Genomic DNA, 24,360 nt, shown 5'->3' on the forward strand with positions numbered 1-24,360 from the left:
ACTCTACATTTTGTTCTGTATGGGACCAGTTATCTTCTAAATTTTGATGGCGAGTATTGGTATCAGCCATATATGGTTTAACCCCTCGCGTGCGGGGCGTATTCCCCGCCTGTGCTGACTCCGCCTTGTGCGGGCGGAGTCATGACGGAACGGTTCCGTCATCAGCACAGCTCAACCGATGCTGATGACAGAACCGTTCTGTCATCAGCATGCAAGGGGTTAAGAGAACGTATTTCCTCCATAAAAGGTTTCAGTGAGCGTATTTCTTCTAATATAAGTTCCATGGAAATGGATGAAGATGTGTTGGTGGGTGATGGCGGGTTTGTCTTCACTCTCTTCCCAGTAGAGGACGCCTTAGAGGATCCTTTAGTATTAAGTTTTGTATTTGAGCCAGAAGAAGGTACAGGGGAGTTTTTCTTCAGAAGAGAATCATGTGTGACATCTTTAGAAGAGTCCTGCAAAACACCAAAGGGATTGACATCAGACAGGGATTGTGGAATTGTTTGAGGCTGAGTGCGGTTCTGGCGCTCCATTATCAGTGAGGGAATAAAATGCACTGAGTACACAATTTGTACTTAATTGAGAGCGAAAAGATGCAAGTAATGAAGCTTAAATCGCAATCACCACTAAACAAGAAAAAGAATGACATCCAGCTTCGATAACCAGAGAAGAGGAGGAAGTTGCAAAAATATGCATGTATAAAAATGCTGCTACAAAAGGCAGTTTGAGGAATATACAATCGAAATAAAGTGGAAAATTCACATGAGGGGTTGAATGGCTGAGTCATGAAGAGAGCAACAGCTCAAAATGGCGACCATAGTAACTGTGTAGGCTGAATAAATTGAAAAGAAGAGCCCAAATCCAATATTTCACCTGTCTGGTGTAGAAAATAAAGGTAAAGATCAAACTTTGAAGAATTGTGAGGGAATGAGCATACCTCCTGGTAGAAAGGCATTCAAAAACCAGGATTCTGAGGGAAAAAAGGTAATTTGCGAGATGAGGAGAATCGCAAAATGGCGGCCGCGCCGAGACGCGAAGCTCTGAGATATTAGCAAGTTTGAAACCCGCGTTTCAGCTCACCCTATAAGCTGACAATAGGTTCCGAAGATGCAGCAGGTATTCCGCTGTGGATTCAAGGCGTCCGGGAGGTCCTGGAAGCGCTGGTAGCACCCGGGATAATTCCGGTCAGCTACGGCGTCTTTGAGCCCTCCGGAAAAGCCGCCATCTCCGCTGGCGCCTAAGCCACGCCCCAAAGCATTTAATCTCTGCCTGCAAATGTCATAAGACTGTTCCCTGTGCTAAGAGTTACTCACAGTCTATAATACCTCAAAGGTTTTACTCTCTGATTAATTTGTGTAGCGTTTAACACAAATTCCGGCCAGATAGAGTTTGTGCCTTTCACAAGGTAATGTTTAATGCGCTTCACTGAGAAATCCAAACTGTTTTTATGAGCACGATATCCGTGGGCAATGTTTTTTTTGTGCGCTCTCAAATATTGTTTCCCATCAAGTTCTTTAGCGCTTACAAATATTGTTTCCCATCAAGTTCTTTAGCGCGGTGTGCTCATACGGCATAAATCAGAACAATCTAAAGCATTCCCCTTGATACTCGAGTGAAATTTGGGCACTATCGCCACTCGACCACTGTCACGAAAAATCAAATCCCTTTCGTGGTGTCAATACTAATACCGAGCACTGGGCTATAGGCGGGGCCTGTCAAAATAGGTTGCCGTTGTGATTGGGCCCAAGATGATGGCCGCGTTGTTGAACGTGATGCTAGGTGTGTAGCCACGTCCAAATAACTAGAATGTAAACAGCACAGTTAGTCTGGGCAAAGGATGCACTCTACGCGTATGGCGGCGCAATTACTGTTCATGGGTAGCATTACTTCCTTGTTGTCAGCGAGGCTTGTAGCCAATCCATATTGTTCTGGTGCATGTGTTCAACACATGAACACAGCAATGTATAACCCCCAGCCCAGATAGTGCAGTCATCCAGCAATAGTCCAGTGCGTACACACAATGCAGAGCGCTGTCAATAAACAAGCTGTGCCAAACAAAGAGTGTTGGAGGGTTGTGGCTAACAGCTCATGACAGTTAGGTACTATATAGATTGAAAGGTTATCGAAAACCATAGTGTCCCATCTTATAAGTAGCCCATGGGCTGTACAAAAATATAGGGGCATATTACCAACAAAAGCGATATTTATCGCTAAGTAGGGTTAGCGGCAATATTTTTATTGCAGCGCATCACCGGTTTTTATCGCTGAGATAACTTGCTATTAGCAAGGTTTATTTCAAAAGCGATAAAAATCCAGGCGATAACAGCTAAATGCGTGAATATCGCTGAGAATACAGCGATATTCACACATTAGCGACAAAATGCTCTTAGCCATGTTATTCACCTCCCATTAGATAACATGGCTAAGAACTGGTCTGGGCAGGTGTTAGTATTTGGAGATATTCACGCTTAGCGCAAATATTTCCATCGCTACGCCTGCCTTGCTAATAGGCGATAGCGACGTTAGCGACTGCTGTCAGTCGCTAACGGGTTGGGTACGCCCACTTTGCATGTCATTAGCGATAACTATCGCTGACATGCAAAGCGGGCCCCAAACCGCTCGCTATTGCCTACAAGCTGTCGCTAACTGCTGTTAGCGACAGCTTGCTAATAGGGCGATAGAATTATCGCCGCTTAGCAGCCGAAAACGGCCGCTAACGCAGCGATATTCGCCTATCGTCCGTCTTGGTAATATGCCCCATATTCTCTTCACTGCCATATATATGGTAGATTCAATGAGCATACTTAATTTACCATGACGAAAAAAGCAATGGCCATTTTCCTAAAAGGAATGTGTCCCCAACATTGCCATGCATTTTGTTACGGCCATTTAACATTTATCTTTGTTACGGCCATTTAACATTTATCAAATGTCTATTTGAATTGCCTGTTGCATACATTCTAGCATTGTGTAAAAGTAAATGTTGCTAATGTCACATGTTTAAATAGTCTGTCTATTTTACAATACAATAAAGTAGCATTCATTGCTAATAACGTCATTGCCATACTTTAGCCAATTATTCTTCATAACTAAAGTATATTATGTGCCCAAATAAAATTATCAAATTTCATATATTGGTAAATATATGCTTAAAGACACACTATGTGACTGTGTAACCGAAAGGTGAAGGTTAATGAAAAATGTGTAAATCGTTGTGATATGTCACATAAGCGCACATATATAGTACCTTTTCTATGTGTTTTCCTTTATATATTGGTAAACCAGAACCATTTCTTCATTGTGTGATTTTATGGCCAGAAATGTAATGGTGAAAAATAGAGAGTGCTTGTCAGACATTCGGAGGAAAACCATAAAAACATCTTGTTTAGGGAAACAATACCAAATGCTGAATGAGTGAACCTTCACTGTGCACATAGGATATATAACTGCACTGCCAATGGTGGGCACTAAGAGGATGCAGCCCATCATCCCATCATACTCAATGTTTCTTTTAGTCTGTCTCATATAAAACTAACTCAAAATTTCCTGCAATAACTAATCATATATTAAATTTTCTGATCTGTGTAAAAGCAATCTTTAAGTCGAGTGAGTCCTATAGCAATCTCACAAGACTTATATATTTACTAAAACAGGGATTGTGCTGTCTTGTCTGAATCCCATATTTCATAATAAAGGTTTTAAAATATTCTTCCTTAGTTTCGGAAAAAGTGGACAATCTACAATTATATGACATAATGTACATTTTATATTGCGATTACAGAAACACAGTCATTTTTTCTATTCAATCAGTGTATACAATTTTGGCTCTGGGAAGCTTGGATTACAGCTAATCCTCCACTATAATTCATATTTATCTCTCATGATTTTCAGTACACTGACAGGAGAGCGAACCCACTTCCTTCCACTATATAAGGCTTCCACCCAGCAAAGAGGAGAAATGTTTATTATATGTTGAGTGACAACAGAATTTATAAAAATGTATCAAGAGACGCCTTCCTGCCACTTCACCCCAGGAAATTAGATGTATTCCTTGGCAGATGGCCTGTATCATCAAACACTTAAGAACTTAACGATTCAAACATGAACTTTCAATTCCTGCCCTCACCTCACTGCTGTCCAATCCTATAAGCTCAGATCCATAAATAACCATAGCCGGTATTTTCACTCTTGTAGACTACACTAGAGGAGCAAGCGTAAAAAAAAACTACTGTACCCATGTTTAAATTTTACAATACATGCCTGATGTTAAGGGAGCTCTACTTTACAGCCCTTAGATTTAATTTGTCTGGTAATTAATAGTTTACTACATTAGAATTTTAAAATGATTAATATTTTGGGTGGTCCTCTGGCAAGGAATTGAAAGACCCCAAAGTTAATATTAATATAAATGAAATTGATAACTACACATCTGCACATCCCATTTTTGTTTTCATTAAAGGTCAATTACTTTTTCAGTTGGGGGTTCGGCTATTGAGTAAGGCTTACACACAGACCCAAGATGGAATAGGTAAAGGCTGCATTCCAGTCTCAACAGCTATTCTGTATGACTGACATACACACAGACACACAATCACACTCTGAGGCTTGTTAATGCCGCAGAGCCAATTTCATACTAATTACTTTAACTGATATTTATCTTTCGATTTTAGGTGTTTGGAGTTACCTGACGATGAAGACCAACAAAAATAGTGACAATAAAAATATGGTGTCCTTTTTATTCCACTTGACCCCACACCAGTACTCTGACAAACTGTTCCCACTGTATCACTTAATGAGTTTGTTGAGTCTGTTGGACTTACCTGTGCTAACCAGAAGTGAAGGCCAGGGTGAGTCAGCAGAGAACGTCTTGAAATCCGTAGGTGTGCTGTGGGCCATCGGGCTGCACATGTCCCTGTGCTGATTGTAAGCAGGTGAGCATCTTGGCCGTGTGGATTTTTAGGGTCACTGTTTCAATGTCACTAATTTGCTGACTGCACATCTAGTCTGTGGTTGCAGCTTCTCAGGCTCGGTATCTTTATCTCTGAACCATGAACCCTTCCTCTGGAGGGCTCCATGTTATGACAGGTAAGAGCAGGCTGGCTGGCACTTCTAAAGTGTGTTCCACACTCTCTGCTGAACCTAACTACATACCTTCCAACACACAGTTGAATAAAGGGCAAGTGATGACTAAGCTGTAATATGGACAAATGCTGCCTGGGCCAATTGTAACCAGAGGACTGAGGGGGGTTGTCAAAGAGAGATGGGAGCCAGTGTGGCAGCTGCTGCAAGCAGCGATATCATCCTGCCACTCTTCCACTGCCCACTTTTGTCTCCCGAGACTTCAGGAGGCCAACCAGCTAGCCCTTGGAGTCACTCAGGGTTAACATGATGCAGGTCCAGTCCCCTCACCCATTTAAGAGGGCAGCAGACAGCAGGCACCTGGTCAGCGTAGCTAAGCAGGCCATCAGCAAAACAGCAGTCCATCAGAGTGACAGTCCTTTCAGCAGCATAGCAGTCCTTCCTGGCAGAGTCTTCAAAGTCTAGAAGTATACTGAAGTGGTGGTGTCAGAGGTCCAGTACTTATGCCCAGTTGATCCTTTAAAGTGGGGTAGACTTCAAAGACATGTCTTTGAAGTGCACAGAGGTCCTCCCTCCCTTCCTGACCTGTTTCCAGACTCACTACAAGGGATACGCTGCCCTTTGTGTGAGGACGGGACTTAGCCTATTCAGGTGTAAGTGAGACTGGGCTCAGCTCCTCCCTCTCATCCAGCCAGGATGGCCCATTAATTCTCACCTAAGCTCCCATTGTTTCTGGCTTTTTAGGAGGAATAAACAAACCCCAACTGTCACCTACCCCAGACGTGATCAGAGACAGGCAGCAGGCACCAAATGGCTAATTTAAGAAGATGACAACTTTCCAAAGAGGCATTTATCAGAATTGCAATTTATAATCCGCCTTCATCAGAAGTTTGGATTTTAAATTGTGATTCCAGTGACACCAAACTTGAAAAGTCTATCTCTTCACGATTGGGAATTACATTTATAAAATACAATAAGTTAATCCCAATGTTATCCTATCAAAGGGATAGAATTTGTAGTAGTGAAAAACTAATTTAAGAGTTTTTTGCTACCAGGATATGTAAAACGTAAAAGTACACGGACTGCCTTTTAAATACATTGTGCCCTGCCCATTGTGTTGTCTACAGCCTACCTTAGGGGTACTTATATGCAAAAAAATAGAAAATTATGGACCCGGCAAAAGGTTTATTTTGCCAGCTTGAAATGGCAGTTTAAACTGCACACAGAGGCTCTGCAATGGCAGGCCTGAGGCATAGTTAGTGGGTTCTTTAAGTGGGTGGCACAATAAGTGCTGCAGGGCCACGAGTTGCATTTAATTTACAGGCCCTGGGTACATGTTCTGCACTTTACAAGGGACGTGTACGTAATTAAATATGCCAATTAGGGATGGGACAATATTACCAAGTTTTAGAGAGAGAGTACATGCCCTTTGCACTTGTTAACAGAGGTAAAGTCTCAGAGTCTTACTGCCAGAAAAATTAGGTCAGAAAAAGTGGAGGAGGAAGGCAAGAAATTGGGGGGAAGCCCATCCTAAGGGTGTCAGGTCAAACAGTTATGGAATGTTTTATTTTTATGCACGCATTTGACAAGCACCATCATGCTCACTGACCCATTACTCTCAACATCACAATTCCCATACTTTTTTATTGCATTTCCAGCGTTTATGTCTGGGATTTTATGATGAGTAGAGAATAGCTATTATCGCGATTTCTTCAGCATTAGCTTGAACCATTGAATCGATTTTATCAGTATTACACGCTTAGTCTTGCTGGGTACAATTACTTCTCTCAACAAGCAGCATATGCTTTTAGTCTCTAGCCTATTTTACAATACTTTTAGTTTATAAAACATAAAGTAATCTGAACAACTACTGATTTCCTTCTGAATTTCTCTAGCGAAAAGGTTGTTATAACAACACACCAGCAGCAACAGACCACCGGCTGAGTTTATTAACTCTGCACCTACTCAACTAGCTGCTCTTAACACATTTTTTTTTAGGGGGGGGGGGGGGGGCAGCTTCTAGAGGGGTCCAATAAAAACTTTCTTTTAAGTGTGCTTTCCTTGTAGGCCACTGTCCAGTATAGCACTTCTCCCCAGCCACCAGGAGGTGCCAGCGATGCGTCTGAAAGATGTCCCATGAAGCGCGTGGGTGGCGGAGATGTCAACGGAATAGTAGCTGTAAACAGGACCGCGCGAGGAAACGACCTGTTGAGCTACATGGTTTGGCAGTTGTCACTGCGGCGATGTGCGCGGATAGGACGGAAGTCTCCACGATAAATCGCACGTGAAGTGCGGAGCTGCAGCTCAGGCTGAAACTTTCTCCCAGAGTCGGGCTGCTGGAGCACGCAGCGGAGACCCCGCCGGGAGCCGCTGCAGGTGGCGCAGAGCGCGGTGCCTCAGAGAACCTCTTTCACTCGCGCGCCCTGCCCTCCTCCCGCTTTGCACAGCCCGCTGCCTCCTTCTCGGAGCTCCGACCTGCGTTTCACGTCCGGCAGCAGCAGCTGTCTGCGAAGCGGCGACGTGGTCGCCAGGGTGCGAGGCAGCGCGGCCGATATCTTTGTCAGCACTGCGTGGCGCTCTTAGGGCTCCAAGGAACCGTGTCACGCCGGCAAACCTACATGGATCCACCACACCGCGCATCCGGGAGCTGGGGAAACCCCAGCAGTTAATGACGCTTCATACTTGGTGTTGAGCCGACGGCGGACCGTGCGTAGGCGCCAGGATACTTCAGAAGATGAACCATTTCGTTCAGGCAGCTTAGTTGGAAGATACCAGACTTCGGATTTATGGCTGACCAGGAGAAGACAACTTGTCCCTGTTCCTCCTCAACTTCTCAGAAGGTGGACCAAAGTATATCGTCCATTCACCTGGACCAGGACAACGTCTTGCAGACTCCTCCAGGTTCACTTGATAAGCTGATATACACGGACCCCCAACTGGAGAGTCCTTCCTTCCCTGAGGGTGATGATATGTCCTTGGAGAGTGCCTTGGATAAGGAGTTTGTTGAGTCATTCCTGACTTCAGTGCCTGGGCAGGCAAAGACTTTTGAACTGTGGTCGCCATTTGACATTGAGGAAATGTCCACTGCCACCACTGTAAGCTCTGACACGAACAATACTAAAATCTCAACAAGCGGAGAGAGAAGCCCTGGAGTCGTTTCGTCAAGCAGTTTTTTGCATGAAAATACCTTGGAGCAAATAAAAGCGGGGCCAGATCCTGGGACTGAGAAAAACAAGGTCACGCCTAGCCAAGAGTCAATCTTAGGAGTGACTAGAGTCCGCCAAGAGTCAACCTCCCGGCCAATCAATCTAGATTTTTTTCGCATGCCCTTTGTCCCTTTGAGTCAGACTTTTGTAGCAATTAAAGCTAGACAGATCCTTGATGTCGATGAGCACGATTTAAATTGGTTCCCCCCAAGACTATCTTCTCATCCCTCCCAAGATTTTGTTGAATTTGTACCACCTCAAGATGACCCAAAAGAAGATGCTGTGCAAACCTTACATTCTTCGTCCAGGATTAAGCAGGAAAGTGCAGTCCCCCTACTTCCAGCCACACACCCATCTGGTCCAGGAACTTGTCTGGAATTTCAACAGTCAAAGTCACCAGGGACCCTGTACAAGAACGAGCTGCCCTTCAGATATGAGCCTTATGAGGCCTTGGGTGGACGGCCCTCCTCCTCCCTTCTGCATCCCAGCTTTGTGTACACTGGTGGGAGCCTTCCCAGTACATCCAGCACATCCCAACCCAGGTACCAGACCTTCAGCTTGAACGGACACCAGCATGTGAGTTACCAGTCTGCAGTGCTCCAGGATCTGACACGCCTCAATACACCTTTTGCCTCTTACAGCAGGTAAAGACCATAGCAACATATGAAATTTAACACTACAAAATGTTATGTTTACATGCATATTATTAGTACCTATGTGAGCATGTAATTTTTGCAAGGGTGACCATTATTGGCATGTTTTTAAGTTCGTAACGTATGGAAAACGTGACAAAATTAAAGTTTTATACAAAATAAATATTAGTTTCTCTACAAGCTTGCATTGCTCCAGTTATCTAATGTGCATTTTACCAACAAGATTTTCAGAAAAGGGTTGTGTTCGTAATTTCACGTGGACATTTACTTAAAAAAAAAAAATACATTCACAACTTTGCACAATGACCTCAATTTCAGCCACAGCACAGCATAGTATACTTAATTTTGAACACTATGGGGGTCATTAGGATGTAGGGCAGATCGCCACCTTCCTCATGGCGGTGGCGATCCGCCCTATATCCTTCCCCGCGTGCCACCCATTTACCCCCGCCATATTAGTATGGCGGGGGGTACCGCACCGGACATGAAGACCGTCCGCCACTTATCTGCCCGGTCGACAAGTTGGGCGGAAAAGGGTTTAAAATGGTGGTGGTGTCCGCTAGACACCGCCATCCATATTAGTATGGGGGCGGAAACATGCCTTTCTGCGGTGGACTTTCCGCCACTGAAAGGCATGCAGATTCTGCTTTCAAGGGCCCGTTTCGGGCCCCCAGGGTATTGGGTGGAGTGGTGGGTGCACATGGGGGCCACATACAATACCCCCCTGCATTGTCATGGACATGGTGACAGGCACCTCGCGGTGCCTGTCACCTTGTGCATGACAATGCACGCTGTGCATTCCCAGCATTGTGGCGGGCAGTGCTGTGAGCACCGCCCGCCACAATGCTGCACAATGCTGGGAATGGAGGATGCCACCGCCATGGTGGCGGTGGCATCTAAATCACCGGGGTGAGACTGCCGCACCATTGGCGGGCGGTCCCAGCCCCGCTAGGGCGACGGTTATGAATGAGGGGGTTACCCAAAAGTAGTCACTGGGACCTGGGTTCAGTAGGTACTAGGAGGAAGGGGTCCCAGTGTGAACAAGGAACATATAAAACAATTCAATGAATTAATCAAAAACAATTATTTGATCCGCAAAGTTTTATTCACTGTGGGATCCAGTGTAATGAATACACGTAGCAAACAATCAACTGTATTGAAGGTCATACAGTGCCCCAGGAAAGAGGAGGGAAGTTGCGGCAACCTCACGCCAATATTGTGTATATACATTGTACCTTGTGTTGTATGCCTTTCTAAAATTATCGTCGCCATTTTTTATGGCAGTTGTTGCTATACCAATTATAGCATGAAAAGTTCATTTAAATGATTGATTTTACTGTCACACAATCCCACCACTTCCCTTACCTCTCCACTATCACTTCCCTCCTCTTTCCTAGTGACAAGTGTACTTTAAGCCAGTAGGCCTCTGAAAATTGATGATTATTTCTGTCAACACTTTTTCGATTTATTTTAATTTAGACTTGCCACCTGCATGGACTTTAGGGAGTTTGTGAAATTTTAATTACATAGCCGGAGAAATCTGCCACTTAGAATAAATAGGTTTGTAGGTGAAAAGGGTTTGTTGAAAAAAAAAATTAGGTTTGAGAATTTTCTTGGAAAAACTTTGTTTCTTGCATATATAAAACAATTTTTCCAGGAGGATTGGAGGGATTAGTTGAATTTATCAACAGCTTGAGCTTTGAAACATTTCCCACCCATAGATTTGATCTACTTGTAATGCATATGGCTTATTTATGCACTCAGTCTAAAAATACATTCCAGGGTACAGCATATCCAGTATTTATTACCACATGCATTAAATTGAAGTAGCACTTCTTATCTTTTTGTCTTCTGTGGACCCCAGCGAATCACAGCAGGAAGCCAGGGACCCCCCACCTAAGTAATTAATATGATTGGAACCTCAAAACAATACCCAGAGACAATTGTACATCAAACAAATGCACACATTACTAACTATTTTTTAATTCACAAACAAAAACATATTCAAAGATCGACATTTTAATTGGAATAATGGATTGTTTAAAAATGTCGTTTTATTTAAAAAATAATTTTGACTTCTCTGATCCAATGCATGCTCTAATTTTGTGGGCGTATGACTGCTTCAATTGAGGCCACTTTTTTACCTGTTACTTTACATATATGCTGCTCAGAAAATCAAGATAGGGATGCCACTTCCATTTTTTCATCTCATTTTGGGGGGCATATAACTGCTCCAATTGCTGCCACTTCTTGTCCTGTTAATGTACATATGCTGCTCACAAACATCAAGAGAGGGATACCACTTTAATTTTTAGCATTCTGTTTAAAATCCTTTCACATTTTAAAATCGTTTACATTTTTCAATTTAGATTTTAACATGTATGCATACTTTATTATTGTATCGTTTAATTGGTTAATCAGCTGCAGACCACCTCAGTCATTGCTGCCGGTTGGCCCACTGGGGTCAAGACAATTAGTAAGGATCACTGAACGAAAGCACTACAGTCCCTTTGCTCGTTTCACTCTTTGTCCCTCTGGAAATTCAGAAAGAAATTAGGATCTACCTCTTCAGGTAGAGTTGTCCTCCCCCCAATATACTTCATAGCAGTCTCACTTATGTACTAAAGGACGGCTGTGTATTGAATCCATACTCTCAACTATCAGGGAAACAAAATTCTCTCAATTTTGTCTATGCACTCTTTGTTAAGCAAATAAACTTGTGCCCCATGTGCTGATGCTTACAACGCCTAGTGTGTTAAAACACTTTGCTGTCCTCCGTGGCTGGGACTTCCTACGTTTCCAAGATTGACGGCCAGCCATCGACTGAATATTGCAACCATACTGTGGCACAAAATAGTTCTTTTATACGAACGGACATCACAAGGATACATCCATGAATTAGTTTATATTTTCAGAATGTTTTATAAGCGGTAGTTATTTCTAGGTGAAAAACATGATTATAATGTGACATATCTAATTTAAATAGAATAGAATATGCTACTGGCTCAGTCAATAAGAATCATGTTTCCTATGTTCTTAATGTATAAACGTAATGTAACGTAACGAGTGGCAGCAGCGTGCCACATAGGTGACTAACCTACCCTGCTCCCACTCAAATGACCATCTTCACTGACTTGTTTTTGATCCCGCCCATATAGGGATTTTACTGAAAAATACATATTAGCAGTGATGGACCATCCAAATCTATACTTCGACTAGACGCAGAGTTGGCGTATAACCAAAATGAATCCTGTATGATAAATGTCTTCAACCATTTTAGAATCACCCGTGGAAATAACATTAGGCGATGAACTTGCTTTTCGCTGTTATGTTTATTCTTCGAAAATGAATTAAAATACTTTGGAGGGGAAAGCAGAACTAGCCATAGTGATCTGCTCGATGCTGAGTCAACCTGATTCAAATGAAACATTTGTTAGAATATCCTGGGCTCCGTTTTTAATTTTGGTTGGAAACTTGCTAGAACACAGATATCTTTCTCTTTAACTGTTCATTTTCCCAGTGAGTAATATTGGCAAACAGGAATTGGGTATTTTGGTTTTGTATTGCAATTTGGAACTTAAGGTTTATTTTCTTTTATTTGATTTGTAAATAAACTGCCTAATGTTAAGTATGTATTGTCTTCAAAGTGCTGTCTTTTGCAAATGACACATCCGGTTTATTTTTGTGAGACATGGGAGTTTCCTTCTCCTCCATATATAGTATTGCTGAGAATGAATTATTTGTATTTTTAAGTTAAACGTTTCAGATTGCAATTCTGACATTTTATAGTTGTCACAGACTAATAGAGAAGAGCTGACCAATAGTCAATTGTTGCTAAAAGTTACAAATAACTATTAAAAAGACAAGCGGACCCAAGCAATTGAGTCACTGTTAGATATTTTACATATACTTTGATCTTCCTATGACCCGAGTATACTATTCTTGGAACATATGTGTGCTCAAGCACATACTACTCCATCGTTCAGCACTGTAATAGTCTGGAACTTGTTATGATCCTGCTGTTTTATATAAACAAACTGTGGCACATTTCATTAATACCATTGCTTACCGTACAACATATTTTGGTTTTGAAGGTCAGATGCTGAGTCAGAGTATAGCCCTCAATACAACTTTGAAGCGCTGCATCAGAAGTCATGCTTAATCTGTGGAGATGAAGCTTCTGGATGTCACTATGGGGTTCAAACATGTGGAAGCTGCAAAGTCTTCTTTAAAAGAGCAATGGAAGGTAGTATTTTTATTCAAATGTAAATATTATTTATTTATTCTATAGCGTTTATTGTGGTTTTACAGTTTTTCTAAGTTTAACGTTTATTAACCCCTTGCGTGCTGGTGACGGAATCATTCCGTCACCAGCCACAGACGGGCTATGCTAATGACGGAGTGGTTCCGTCATGGCCTGGCCGCCACGCCTGTGCGGCAGCAATTTCGCACCTGCGCTGAGCGTTCTATTGAGCGGGCGGGGCCATGATGGAACCACTCCGTTCCAAGCACAGCGCGCCCGTGGCTCGTGACGGGGTGGTCCTGTCACGAGCATGGCGGCGCCGCGCGGCCTCTTCTCCCCCCTAGCGCTGCAGCGGAATTACCGCCGCAGCCAAGGGCTTAAGAAATGTTGAAGCAATCAGAGGGAAAAACATCATATAAGAGAAATCACAATATAAGAGTATTGTAAAGTTGAACAAATAAATACCCATTAATGATAATTGGAAAAAGAAATAGAGGGGGAGAGGGATGGGGGGGGGTATGGTGGGGGGAAACGGGATATGGAGTACAATATTACATTAAGACAATGAGATAAAATTAATATCTGTAACTTAATCTCTATTCATATACATAGACATTTGCGAGTACAAAATAATCATAAGCTTTAAAAACAGTAAAAGCAGTAACAAGTGTTTCATCGAGATTTTCTAACTTCATCAGGAGTATTAGCTATGATAGCAGGGGTTGAAGCTATATCAGTTAAGTAAGTGAATAAAGGGAGCCATAAGAGATCTCTTTTAATGGATAACGATCTGGGAGTAACATTGAAAGTGTCAAGTCTGTGATGAAAGCAAACAGCATTCCACCATGCTGTGAAAGTAACTTTGTCAGCTTGCTTCCAATTGGAAGTTATTAAATGGAGGGCTATTGCTAATAATAAATCAATTAGTGAGGGACTAGAAGATGAGTGTGTCCAGGATGGTGATAAGGAGCCTAAATAGACGTTAGACAGTGAGAAAGAAAATTGGGTTTTAAAATTGTTATTAATTTGGGACCAGACTAGTAGCCAAGAACGGGAGAGGGAGGGACATTCAAAAAGCATGTGTTTTAAATCAGCTGAGGTACATGTGCAGGACCAGCAGGCTGAGGAAGAATCTGCAGAAAAAGACGCCAACTTCGTTGGAGTTAATAAAAGACGTTTGTAAATAAAATAAACAGTCTGAGAAGTATTAGCTGCTCTCGATGTCTTATGAATCTTTATCCGTAATTTATCCCAAAAGGTTATAGACCAACATTCTGTTAAATCCTTTTCCCAAGCCAATTCAGCCTTCTCCTTGGCCCTGTCATAAGAGAAAAATAGATTTTTATATAGAGAAGATGCTGAGGGATTAGTAGATAATAAAGGAAAAAGAGTGGAACATCTGGTAGGAATGGTGGGTTTGAGGGTAAGGAAAGAAGATATTGTGAGAGAGAAGAGTAGAGTAAGTCATATTGAGCTTTACATGAAGAGGGTAAAGAAAATTTTGATTGGCGGTCTGAGAAGGATAAAGGAGTATTATTAAGTACTAACTGTGAAATCCATAGTAATCCTTTGAGTCTCCAGGTTTTCCAATTAAAGGTACAGCCTTTAATATGTAGTAAGTGATTATGCCAAATGAGTTGTTGATCTAACGAGAAAAAAGAGGGATAAGAGGACGGTAGAAGCGGTGCTAATATTTTACGAATATGGGAGATAACGTGAGGACGAAAAGAAGAAATATTATTAGTAAAGGTAAGAGATTCTTTAAAATGGAAAGTAGCTATAAAGTGTTTTTCTATATTCAGCTAGATAGGAGGATAAACACATTGATCAAGAGAAAGCCAACAAGAAGATTGTTTTAGAGAGAAAGCATTGTGATATGATTTAATGTCAGGAAATTTGAGACCTCCAGAATTCTTGTCGGCTTTTAGAGCATTGAGAGCTATTCGAGGAGATTTGTTTTTCTAGAGGAATTTGTTTAGCAGAGAATATATTTTTTTAAAGTAGAAACCAGGAATATGTACTGCTATCATGGACAGAAGATAAAGAATTAAAGGAGAAAGCATCATCTTAATAGAGTCTAGCCAATCCCACCAAGAGAGGAAAAGCGGGTGCAATCGATCAATAGACTGAGATAAAGTTTTATTTTTATTATCAAAGTTTACCTTTAAAGTTTCTGGAATAGTTGGAGAGAACCACAAACCTAAGTACTTTATTTGAGAGGTTTTCCAAGAGAAACCAGTAGAAATAAAGTCTTGTTTTAAACAGAATATATTTAAGGGGGGAACATCACATTTGTCTGAGTTGAGACGGTATCCAGATAATTGAGAAAAAATATTGACGTGGGATAAAAAGGCTGGCAGAGTTGTAGACGGATTTGAACAATATAAAAGGATGTCATCAGCATAAACAGACATTTTAACATGAGTGGTATCAAGTTAAAATCCAGCAATCCTATGATGTAACCTAATTTTTGTTAAAAAAGGGTTCTAATGCTTTTATAAATAAAAGAGGGGACAGAGGGCATCCTTCATGAACTCCTCTAAAAGAGAAACATAATCAGAAGTTTTACCTTTAACAAAAATAGAGGCTTTTGGACCAGAGTAAAGTAAAGAAATAAGAGAAATTAATTTAGTAGGGAATCCAATCCATTTTAATACTTTTTCAGCATCTAATGCTATTGTGGCGATAGGATAATCAAGAGAGGAAGCTTTACTTAGAATGTTAAAAAAGACTCTGGAATTATCTGAAGATAAACGCCTTTAACAAATCCTGATTGTTCTGGGCTAATAAGGTTAGGCAGAATGGGATCAATACGGAGAGCAAGAATCTTTGCAACGATTTTATAATCCAAATTAACTAGGGAAATCGGACGAGAGTTTTTGCAGAGAGAGGGGTCTTTGTTTTCTTTAGGACTTAAACAAATCATGGCTTCCTGAAAGGTTCCTGGCGAGGACCCGTCCGTTACAAAAGCATTATAAAGTAATGAGAGTTGTGGGAGTAACAGAGACGTGAAGTGGGCATAAAATTCAGTAGTAAATCGATCCGGACCAGGAGCCTTTCCTCTCTTCAGTACCGAAACTGCATGTGTGATTTCAGAGAGAGTGATGTCGGATTCTGAAAAGGCAAAGTCGTTATCATAAGGGGGTGGAGAATTAATCGATTGAAAGAAAGAAGAAAGTTCATCTGAAGTTGGTTGCTCTGGCGTATACAGATTTTTGTAAAATGAAACAAATTCATTAAAAATATCATTATCTTTAAATAGCGAATCACCTACATTGTTACATATAAATTCTATTTTAGTCCGCTCTTGACAGATCTTTAAAAAGTTTTCAAGTAAATTCCCCATTTTGTTTTGCCTCAATAAGATTCTTTAATGAAGATTCAGAGTTAGAGTGATAATCACAGTATTCAAGTTGCTTAATCTTAGCTAGTAACTGAGTATTTTAGCATCAAAGAACCTTTTTTCCTGAAACAAAGTTTATGATAAAGCCCCTGGCCGCAGCTTTAAAAGGATCCCAAATCATTACTGTAGAAGAATCTGGGGTGGAGTTAAAAGAGAAAAATTCAGAAGCAAAGGAGATGAATCGGCCTGCTCACTATTTCTCGCATTAAGTAGACTAGATTCGGACGCAAATCATTTTCTTACTTAGCTCCTAAATTATGGAATCGACTGTCATTAGATCTTCGTCAGGAAGTCAACTATTTATCTTTCAGGAAAAAACGTAAGACTCAGCTCTTCTAATTTCTCTCCCCCCTTGTGTTATATGTAAATTTGTCCTCAGCGCGGAGATACCCCATTTTGGGTGAGTCAGGCGCTTTATAAATGTAATAAATAAATAAATAAATAAATTAGGAACAGTTAATAAATCGCCACCTACCAGCATGGGGAGAAAAAGGTATCAGATCAAAATCCACAAAAATTGGAGCATGTTGCGATATTAGAATAGAACCAATCTCGGCATGAGAGACGTGCTGAGATACAGGTTTACTAAGGAAGAGACAATCTATTCAGGATTGTGAATGGTGAGGGGGAGAATAGAAACTATATTCCCTGATATCTGGATTACAAAGCCTCAAGATGTCAATTAGTGCTTTATGGCGTATGGCAGAAGTAAATTGTGAGTGCATCTTGGTGTTGGAAAATTTAACAGAGGAATGTCTATCTAATATAGGGTTGAGAACCTCATTACAATCACCTCCAAAAGTAACATAATCATCATTAAACATAAGAAGTTTATCAGATATTTGGGTCCAAAATATATTATTCATATTAACAGGCGCATAAACATTAAAGAGTACTAAGGGTATTTGATCTAGAAGTAATTTAACAATTACCCAGCGACCTTCCAGGTTGTTTTCCTGATGAACAACTGAAAACTGATATTTTTATACTTATATTATAAAGTATCCTCGGTTTTTAACTCCTTTAAGAGTCACCACTCGGGTAACTCAGATCAGGCTTATTCGGACCCAATAAAAGCAGACGATTGGTCGACGCAGATCCCACTGTTCTAATTCACTCCACCTACAATAGAACAGATTGTGCAGGAAGTGAATACCATTCGCTCAGGTAGCCCAATGGATCCCTGTCCACCCAAAGTAATGCAGCTCTTTCCTGAGCTGCTGAGCTCACTATTGGAGAAACTTTTTTCACAAATCGTTAAATCTGGGATCTTTCTTGATGTTTTGAAAATTATATCGGTAAGACCGCTCTTAAAAAAAAAGAATTTGGATAGTGAGGAGCCTGGCAGCTATAGACCTATAGCCAGGATTCCCTTTGCAGCAAAAATATTAGAGAAACTATTAAATAAACAGTTGTCCAGATATCTGATGGAGGGTAACTGGCTAGATCACTCTCAATGTGGATTCCGGGAAGGTCACGGGACGGAAACAACTCTGCTGACTGCGGTGGAAGAACTCAGGAGTGTGTTGGATGATGGTGGGAAGGCCGCCTTGGTTCTACTAGACCTATCGGCGGCCTTCAATACGGTCAGTCATGACACACTCCTGATCCGTCTGACAGAGGCTAGGGTCCATGACTCGGCTTCAGCCCTCCTTGCCTCCTATCTGCATAATAGAACCTTCTCAGTTGAGCTGGGAGAGGCGAAGTCCAATTCCTTTAGTTCACCTTGTGGGGTACCCCATGGGTCCTCCTTGAGCCCTACCCTTTTTAATTTATATGTGGCCCCTTTGGCTGAAATTATAAGGGAATGTGGTTTTACCCCAGTGTCGTATGCTGACGACACCCAGATAGTGGTTTCCATCAGTAAGGAAGTGAACAAGACGGCAGAAAAATGTAAATACTGTATGTCACAGGGGGGCGCTAGAAGGCGCAGGGCAAGATGGCCGCACTCATGTGAGGCTCCGCCAGACAGAGCTAATATCCTTCCAATATCCTACACATCCTGCCTTTGCCACTTACCAGCTTGATGGCTATGCGTGATTGAAGCGATGCGGCACTGATTGGAGCTGTTTCCGGATATCGGATTCTTCTCCTGAGGCGAATACTGGCGGTTGGCCTTCTCGCTGGGACTCGGCCTCGTGGTGCTCGGGCCCGTTCACTGCGATTGGGGAATGGCTGCTGTGGAGGGGCCCTGTGACGCCTGCCATTTGGATCGAGTGCAGTGAGAGCGGCCAGAGAAGATCGTCTAGGCCAGCGGGGGAGTTCTGGTCTGTGGCAGCGAGGAGCGGCCGTCATCGGGGCTGGCGCCTGTCTCTGCTGGTAGCGGTGAGTGGGGCAGCGGCCTAGGAAAGTCCGGGGCTGCGGAGGTGGCGCTAGGCCATACTGGGCTGCTCTGCGCGAACTGCAGCCGTCGGGGGCGGGGTGCGGACCGGGACGACTGTAAGGGGACAACGGCGTGGTGGCGGCTCCGTGGTGCCTGGGGCATTGCAAACAACTGTGTTTGGGAGCTGTTGATGGGCTCGATAGCAGACTGAGAGGGAGAGATCGGCGTCCTGAGGGGGCATGGCCTGGGCCTAGCTTTGACACAGCTTGTTGGCCGGTGGTAGTGCCTGTGTGGCGCCTGGAGCTTCTTCTCCTCGGGTGCTGGATCTGATTACACCCTTTGGTTTCGGATACTGGTCTGGCCTGCTGGCATTGCCTAATCCTTATCAGATTGCACACTGCTGCCTGTGATATTGGTTATAGCGGACTGGTGGCAGCATGGGCAGGCCTGAGAGAAATCCGCCCAAAATAAACTTTGAAACTAGAAAAACTGCAATGTCCTCCTCACAGGCACCCCCGGACACTGATTCAACCGGGGCAACCGGGGGGACGCCGAATTTAGAGGCCATGCTCGTGGCTATGCAGAAGACATTGCAGTCCATTGAAGGCACTATTGAAGCAGTTAATCACAGACTTGATCATATGGCTACACAATTCGACAGACAGAATGAGCGGATGGGAGAAGTTGAGCAGAGGGTATCTGCCACAGAGGATGGTCTCGCCACAGTGACTAATACAGTTTTCAACATGGGGCGTGTTGGAAGGGCGGTCCCGACGCAATAACATCCACGTCACGGGGCTGCCGGAATCCACAAATGTTGGCAAAACGGAAGTATTCATGGAACGATTATTGATTGAAATATTTGGGACTGAACAGCTGTCCCAAGTATTCATAGTGGAACGAGCACATCGCTCCTTAGCGAAACGGCCAGTGCCTGGAGCGCCGCCCCGTCCCATCATTGCCCGCATACCTAATTATAAAGACAGAGACGTGATCTTGCGCCTAGCACGGGAGAGGGGCACCATAGAATATCAGGGCAACAAACTTGAGTTCTTCCCCGATTTCACGATGGCAGTGCAAACAGCGTGGAAAGAATTTAATGTGGTAAAGCAACTTCTCCGAGCGGAAGATATACCATATGCCATGCTGTACCCGGCCCGCCTTCGGATTGGGGCACCATCTGATAACAAAATCTTTACCTCTCCTAAGGCCGGCCATGGACTATGCTAAAAAGCAAAAAAAGAGGAAACAAGACTCAAATGTGGCGCAAGATAGGGAGGAAGCCATACACGACGGAGTTGCATGAGCCTTTGGACTCTTCAAGCAGCTCAGTAATTCTCGATCATCATAACTGGGGTGCTGCTGCTGATTGACAGACCACTCTCATTACTGACGCTTCAGCAATATATAACTTAAACTGTTGGGTGGTGGGCTTGTGCATCTTCAACGGTAATGCAGGCACTCCAGCTAATGTTACACGACTTATGCACTGATTGAGTTAACAATTGTTGAGGACATACAGCTGGCCTTATGGGACCACTCTTTTGTGTAAGGGATAAGACTAACAGAAAGATATGGACTAGGGGTTGGCTGCCTGCTGGGAATGTCACTTGATACAGTGTTTTTAGTGTATTAATGGTTGCATGATGGCACTGCACAGGACATTGGTTGGAATAATGCCTCTCAGTGTGCTAAATACAGGAACACTATGATGTAATCTGCGGCGCTGGGGTGGCGGGGGTTGGATGTTCATACAAATAGCTTGGTCCTCTCCTGCTTAGTTTACTAACGGGAGTTGAGCGCCCCTACGCCCCCACATATGGGAGATCCCCACAAAATGTTTGGAGCAGAGTTGGGAGTTTGGAGTCTGGGGGGTTGCGGAAGGCTTTGGCAGGTTGGGGGTGCTGAAGTGGGTGGGGGGAGGGCAAGGGGTTACCAGGGATTTCAGGTCTGGGTAGTTTACTCAATTGTCATGGGTGGGAGGTCAGGAGGGGCGGAAAATGGGAATGGGATCTGTTGGTTGACATACCACTTTGCTTTTCAGACGATTCCTGCAGATGGTTATTTGGTTTGTTGCCTTGTATTCAGCAATTGGTGCTGGGCGGCTAGCTCACTCTCTATGTTTCAGGATTCAATGAATGAAAGTTCATATGGATAAGGGGGGCAAGATTAGTTGGATCACATGGAATGTAAGGGGACTGAACTGACCACAGAAGACGAGACCGATGTTGGCATTTTTTAACAGGCATGGAGTAGTACAGGTGGTCTTCCTTCAGGAGACACATCTTAAGGGGAGGGCGTCAGAGACAGTGGCTAGGCAATGGGCGGGCACTCGATTAGCATCAAACTACTCCTCATATGTTCGTGGGGTTATGATCTTGATTTAGGAAAATGTACCGTTTGTTTCACTACATGAGGAAATTGACAAAGAAGGTAGATATATTATATTGCATGGGAAACTGTGTGGTACGCTGATAACGATGGTCAATGTATATGGTCCAAATATTGATGATCCTGAATTTTATGTCACTCTATGGAACAATGTATATGCTCTGACACCCTCGGCAATTATCTGTGGAGGGGATCTGAATGTGACACTGGATGGTGCGTTAGATAGGAAGGATGATAGACCCTATATGCACAGGAGAGCAGCTGACGCGGTGCGTGATGGTATGAGTGGGCTTGGATTGGTGGATGTGTGGCGGCTGGGGCATCCGGGAGTGAGAGAAGGTACTTGCTATACATCAGCGCATGACACGTGGTCGCGCCTGGACTATTGGTTGGTGACACGGGATGTTAGCGGCTGGGTCATGAAAGTGTGCCACTTTCCTCAAACGCTCTCCGATCATGCTCCTGTGCTCATGGAGGTGTGGTTGCCATCGCATGCTCCTGCTCCCTTCTCATGGTGTCTGCCACCGGGTACTTTTTACAGACCTGGTATTGCGTGAGAAACTGAGGACAATTATTGAAGAATTCTTTGACAAAAATGTTGGCTCTGTTGAGAACATGGGTACAGTATGGGAAGCCTTTAAGGTGCCTTTAAGGTGACGATAAGGGGAGCGTGTATTGGATTGAAATCGGGAGTGCTCAAGTCGGTGAGGGATTCCATGGACAAACTGGAGGGTGAATTGTTGTCTCTAGAACGACAACATGAGCTACTACCGGAGGAGTCCCTATTGGCTTCAATACGGATGAAAGTCACTGAGTAAAATGAACTGGCAGACCAAGAGGTTAAATTCTTGTCCAAACGTACCAGGGCGCGGTATTATGGTGAGAGGGGGCGTCCGGAACGTGGACTGGCAGGCAGAATTAGAGAACCGTGGGCTAGGCACTGTGGAGTACAGGAGATTGTGGATGGGGACGCCACCGTGACTAGCGCGACTGGTGTCTTGGATTGTTTTGTACAATACTATGAGCAGATGTATGGGCATAGGGAGACGGCAGGGGAGGAAGAATTAGCGCAATATTTGGAGGAGATAGCATTGGTCTGGCTTTCGAAGGGACAACAAGATTTCCTAATGCATCACATTACTGAGGGGGAGTTTCGAGATGCAATTGCGGCTCTGCCGAATGGCAAGGCGGCCGGAACTGACAGTTTGCCATCTGAATTTTATAAAGAGTATGTAGATTTGCTTTTCCCACACTTGGCGACGGTTCTGGAAGAGCCGTTAGAGCAGGGACAATTACCGGCAACGATGAGGGAAGCATTGTTGGTCGCTCTGCCGAAACCGGGCAAGCCACGGAATCAATGCGAGTCATATCGGCCTCTATCCCTGATGAACACGGACGTTAAGATTATTGCCAAGGTGCTAGCAACGCGGTTGCGACTGATATTGCCGGTTATGGTACTGCTGGATCAGTCCGGTTACATCCCCCTCCGATCCACGACTCATAATTTGAGGGCTTTGTTTGCAGTTCTGCATCTTCTCAAGCCAGACCTTGCTGCGGTGGCGGTACTTTTAGATGCTGCGAAAGCATTCGACTCCGTGGCCTGGCGATATATGAAAGCAGTGCTGCACCGCATGGAAGTGCCGTTTTTCTTTACGTCCTTAATCACTCTGCTTTACACGAACCCGATTGCGCGAGTGCGGGTTAACGGTCATGTGTCGGCACCATTCCCTGTGCAGAGGGGGACTAGGCAAGGTTGTCCCCTTTCACTTTTACTATTTGCTATCATATTGGAGCCCCTAGCGTGTATTCAGCGACAAAGATATGCAGACACGGCGTTACGATTCCCTCTCAGGTCCCTGGCGGTATCCATGTATGCCGATGATATGGTTCTGCAAACACAACAAGTGATGGACCGAATGTGGATCAATGTCACACACTCAACCCAGTCCAAAGATCTGGGCCCAAATCCATCGTTTTTTTGCACTCCTCACCACCCTGGGTTAGACAATGGCGATATGCAAATCAGCTCTGACCCTGTGCCCCATGGGAACAGTCCAGTCCGAACTACAAAAGCCATGTCCTTCCCAGAACGGAATCAAGCATCCGAGGACCGGAACGGTTTCGAGGTAACACCTCTCATCAGCCCGGCTAGCTTGACTCCAGTGGTGTGGAGTGCCTGGGACCCACGTCTGGGCATCCCCAGCGCACTTAGGGCAGAATATGCAAACACAACAAGTGATGGACCGAATGTGGATCAATGTCACACACTCAACCCAGTCCAAAGATCTGGGCCCAAATCCATCGTTTTTTTGCACTCCTCACCACCCTGGGTTAGACAATGGCGATATGCAAATCAGCTCTGACCCTGTGCCCCATGGGAACAGTCCAGTCCGAACTACAAAAGCCATGTCCTTCCCAGAACGGAATCAAGCATCCGAGGACCGGACCGGTTTCGAGGTAACACCTCTCATCAGCCCGGCTAGCTTGACTCCAGTGGTGTGGAGTGCCTGGGACCCACGTCTGGGCATCCCCAGCGCACTTAGGGCGGAATATGCAAACACAACAAGTGATGGACCGAATGTGGATCAATGTCACACACTCAACCCAGTCCAAAGATCTGGGCCCAAATCCATCGTTTTTTTGCACTCCTCACCACCCTGGGTTAGACAATGGCGATATGCAAATCAGCTCTGACCCTGTGCCCCATGGGAACAGTCCAGTCCAAACTACAAAAGCCATGTCCTTCCCAGAACGGAATCAAGCATCCGAGGACCGGACCGGTTTCGAGGTAACACCTCTCATCAGCCCGGCTAGCTTGACTCCAGTGGTGTGGAGTGCCTGGGACCCACGTCTGGGCATCCCCAGCGCACTTAGGGCGGAATATGCAAACACAACAAGTGATGGACCGAATGTGGATCAATGTCACACACTCAACCCAGTCCAAAGATCTGGGCCCAAATCCATCGTTTTTTTGCACTCCTCACTACCCTGGGTTAGACAATGGCGATATGCAAATCAGCTCTGACCCTGTGCCCCATGGGAACAGTCCAGTCCGAACTACA

The 24,360-nt window shown here is 44.0% G+C and overlaps 1 protein-coding gene across 1 annotated transcript in view; it reads left to right on the forward strand.

Annotated features, from left to right (window-relative positions):
• Nucleotides 1-7,257: 7,257 nt before the first annotated feature.
• PGR (progesterone receptor) overlaps nt 7,258-24,360 on the forward strand; it is a 760,964-nt gene continuing 743,861 nt past the window's right edge. The window contains exons 1-2 of the mRNA XM_086935286.1: nt 7,258-8,929; nt 13,033-13,184. Of these exons, the coding sequence (XP_086791412.1) occupies nt 7,866-8,929; nt 13,033-13,184 (1,216 nt within the window). The 5' untranslated portion in view covers nt 7,258-7,865. The remainder of the gene's footprint in view (nt 8,930-13,032; nt 13,185-24,360) is intronic.

Source organism: Lissotriton vulgaris, chromosome 8 (genome assembly GCF_964263255.1).
Source record: "Lissotriton vulgaris chromosome 8, aLisVul1.2, whole genome shotgun sequence".
Taxonomy (NCBI): domain Eukaryota; kingdom Metazoa; phylum Chordata; class Amphibia; order Caudata; family Salamandridae; genus Lissotriton; species Lissotriton vulgaris.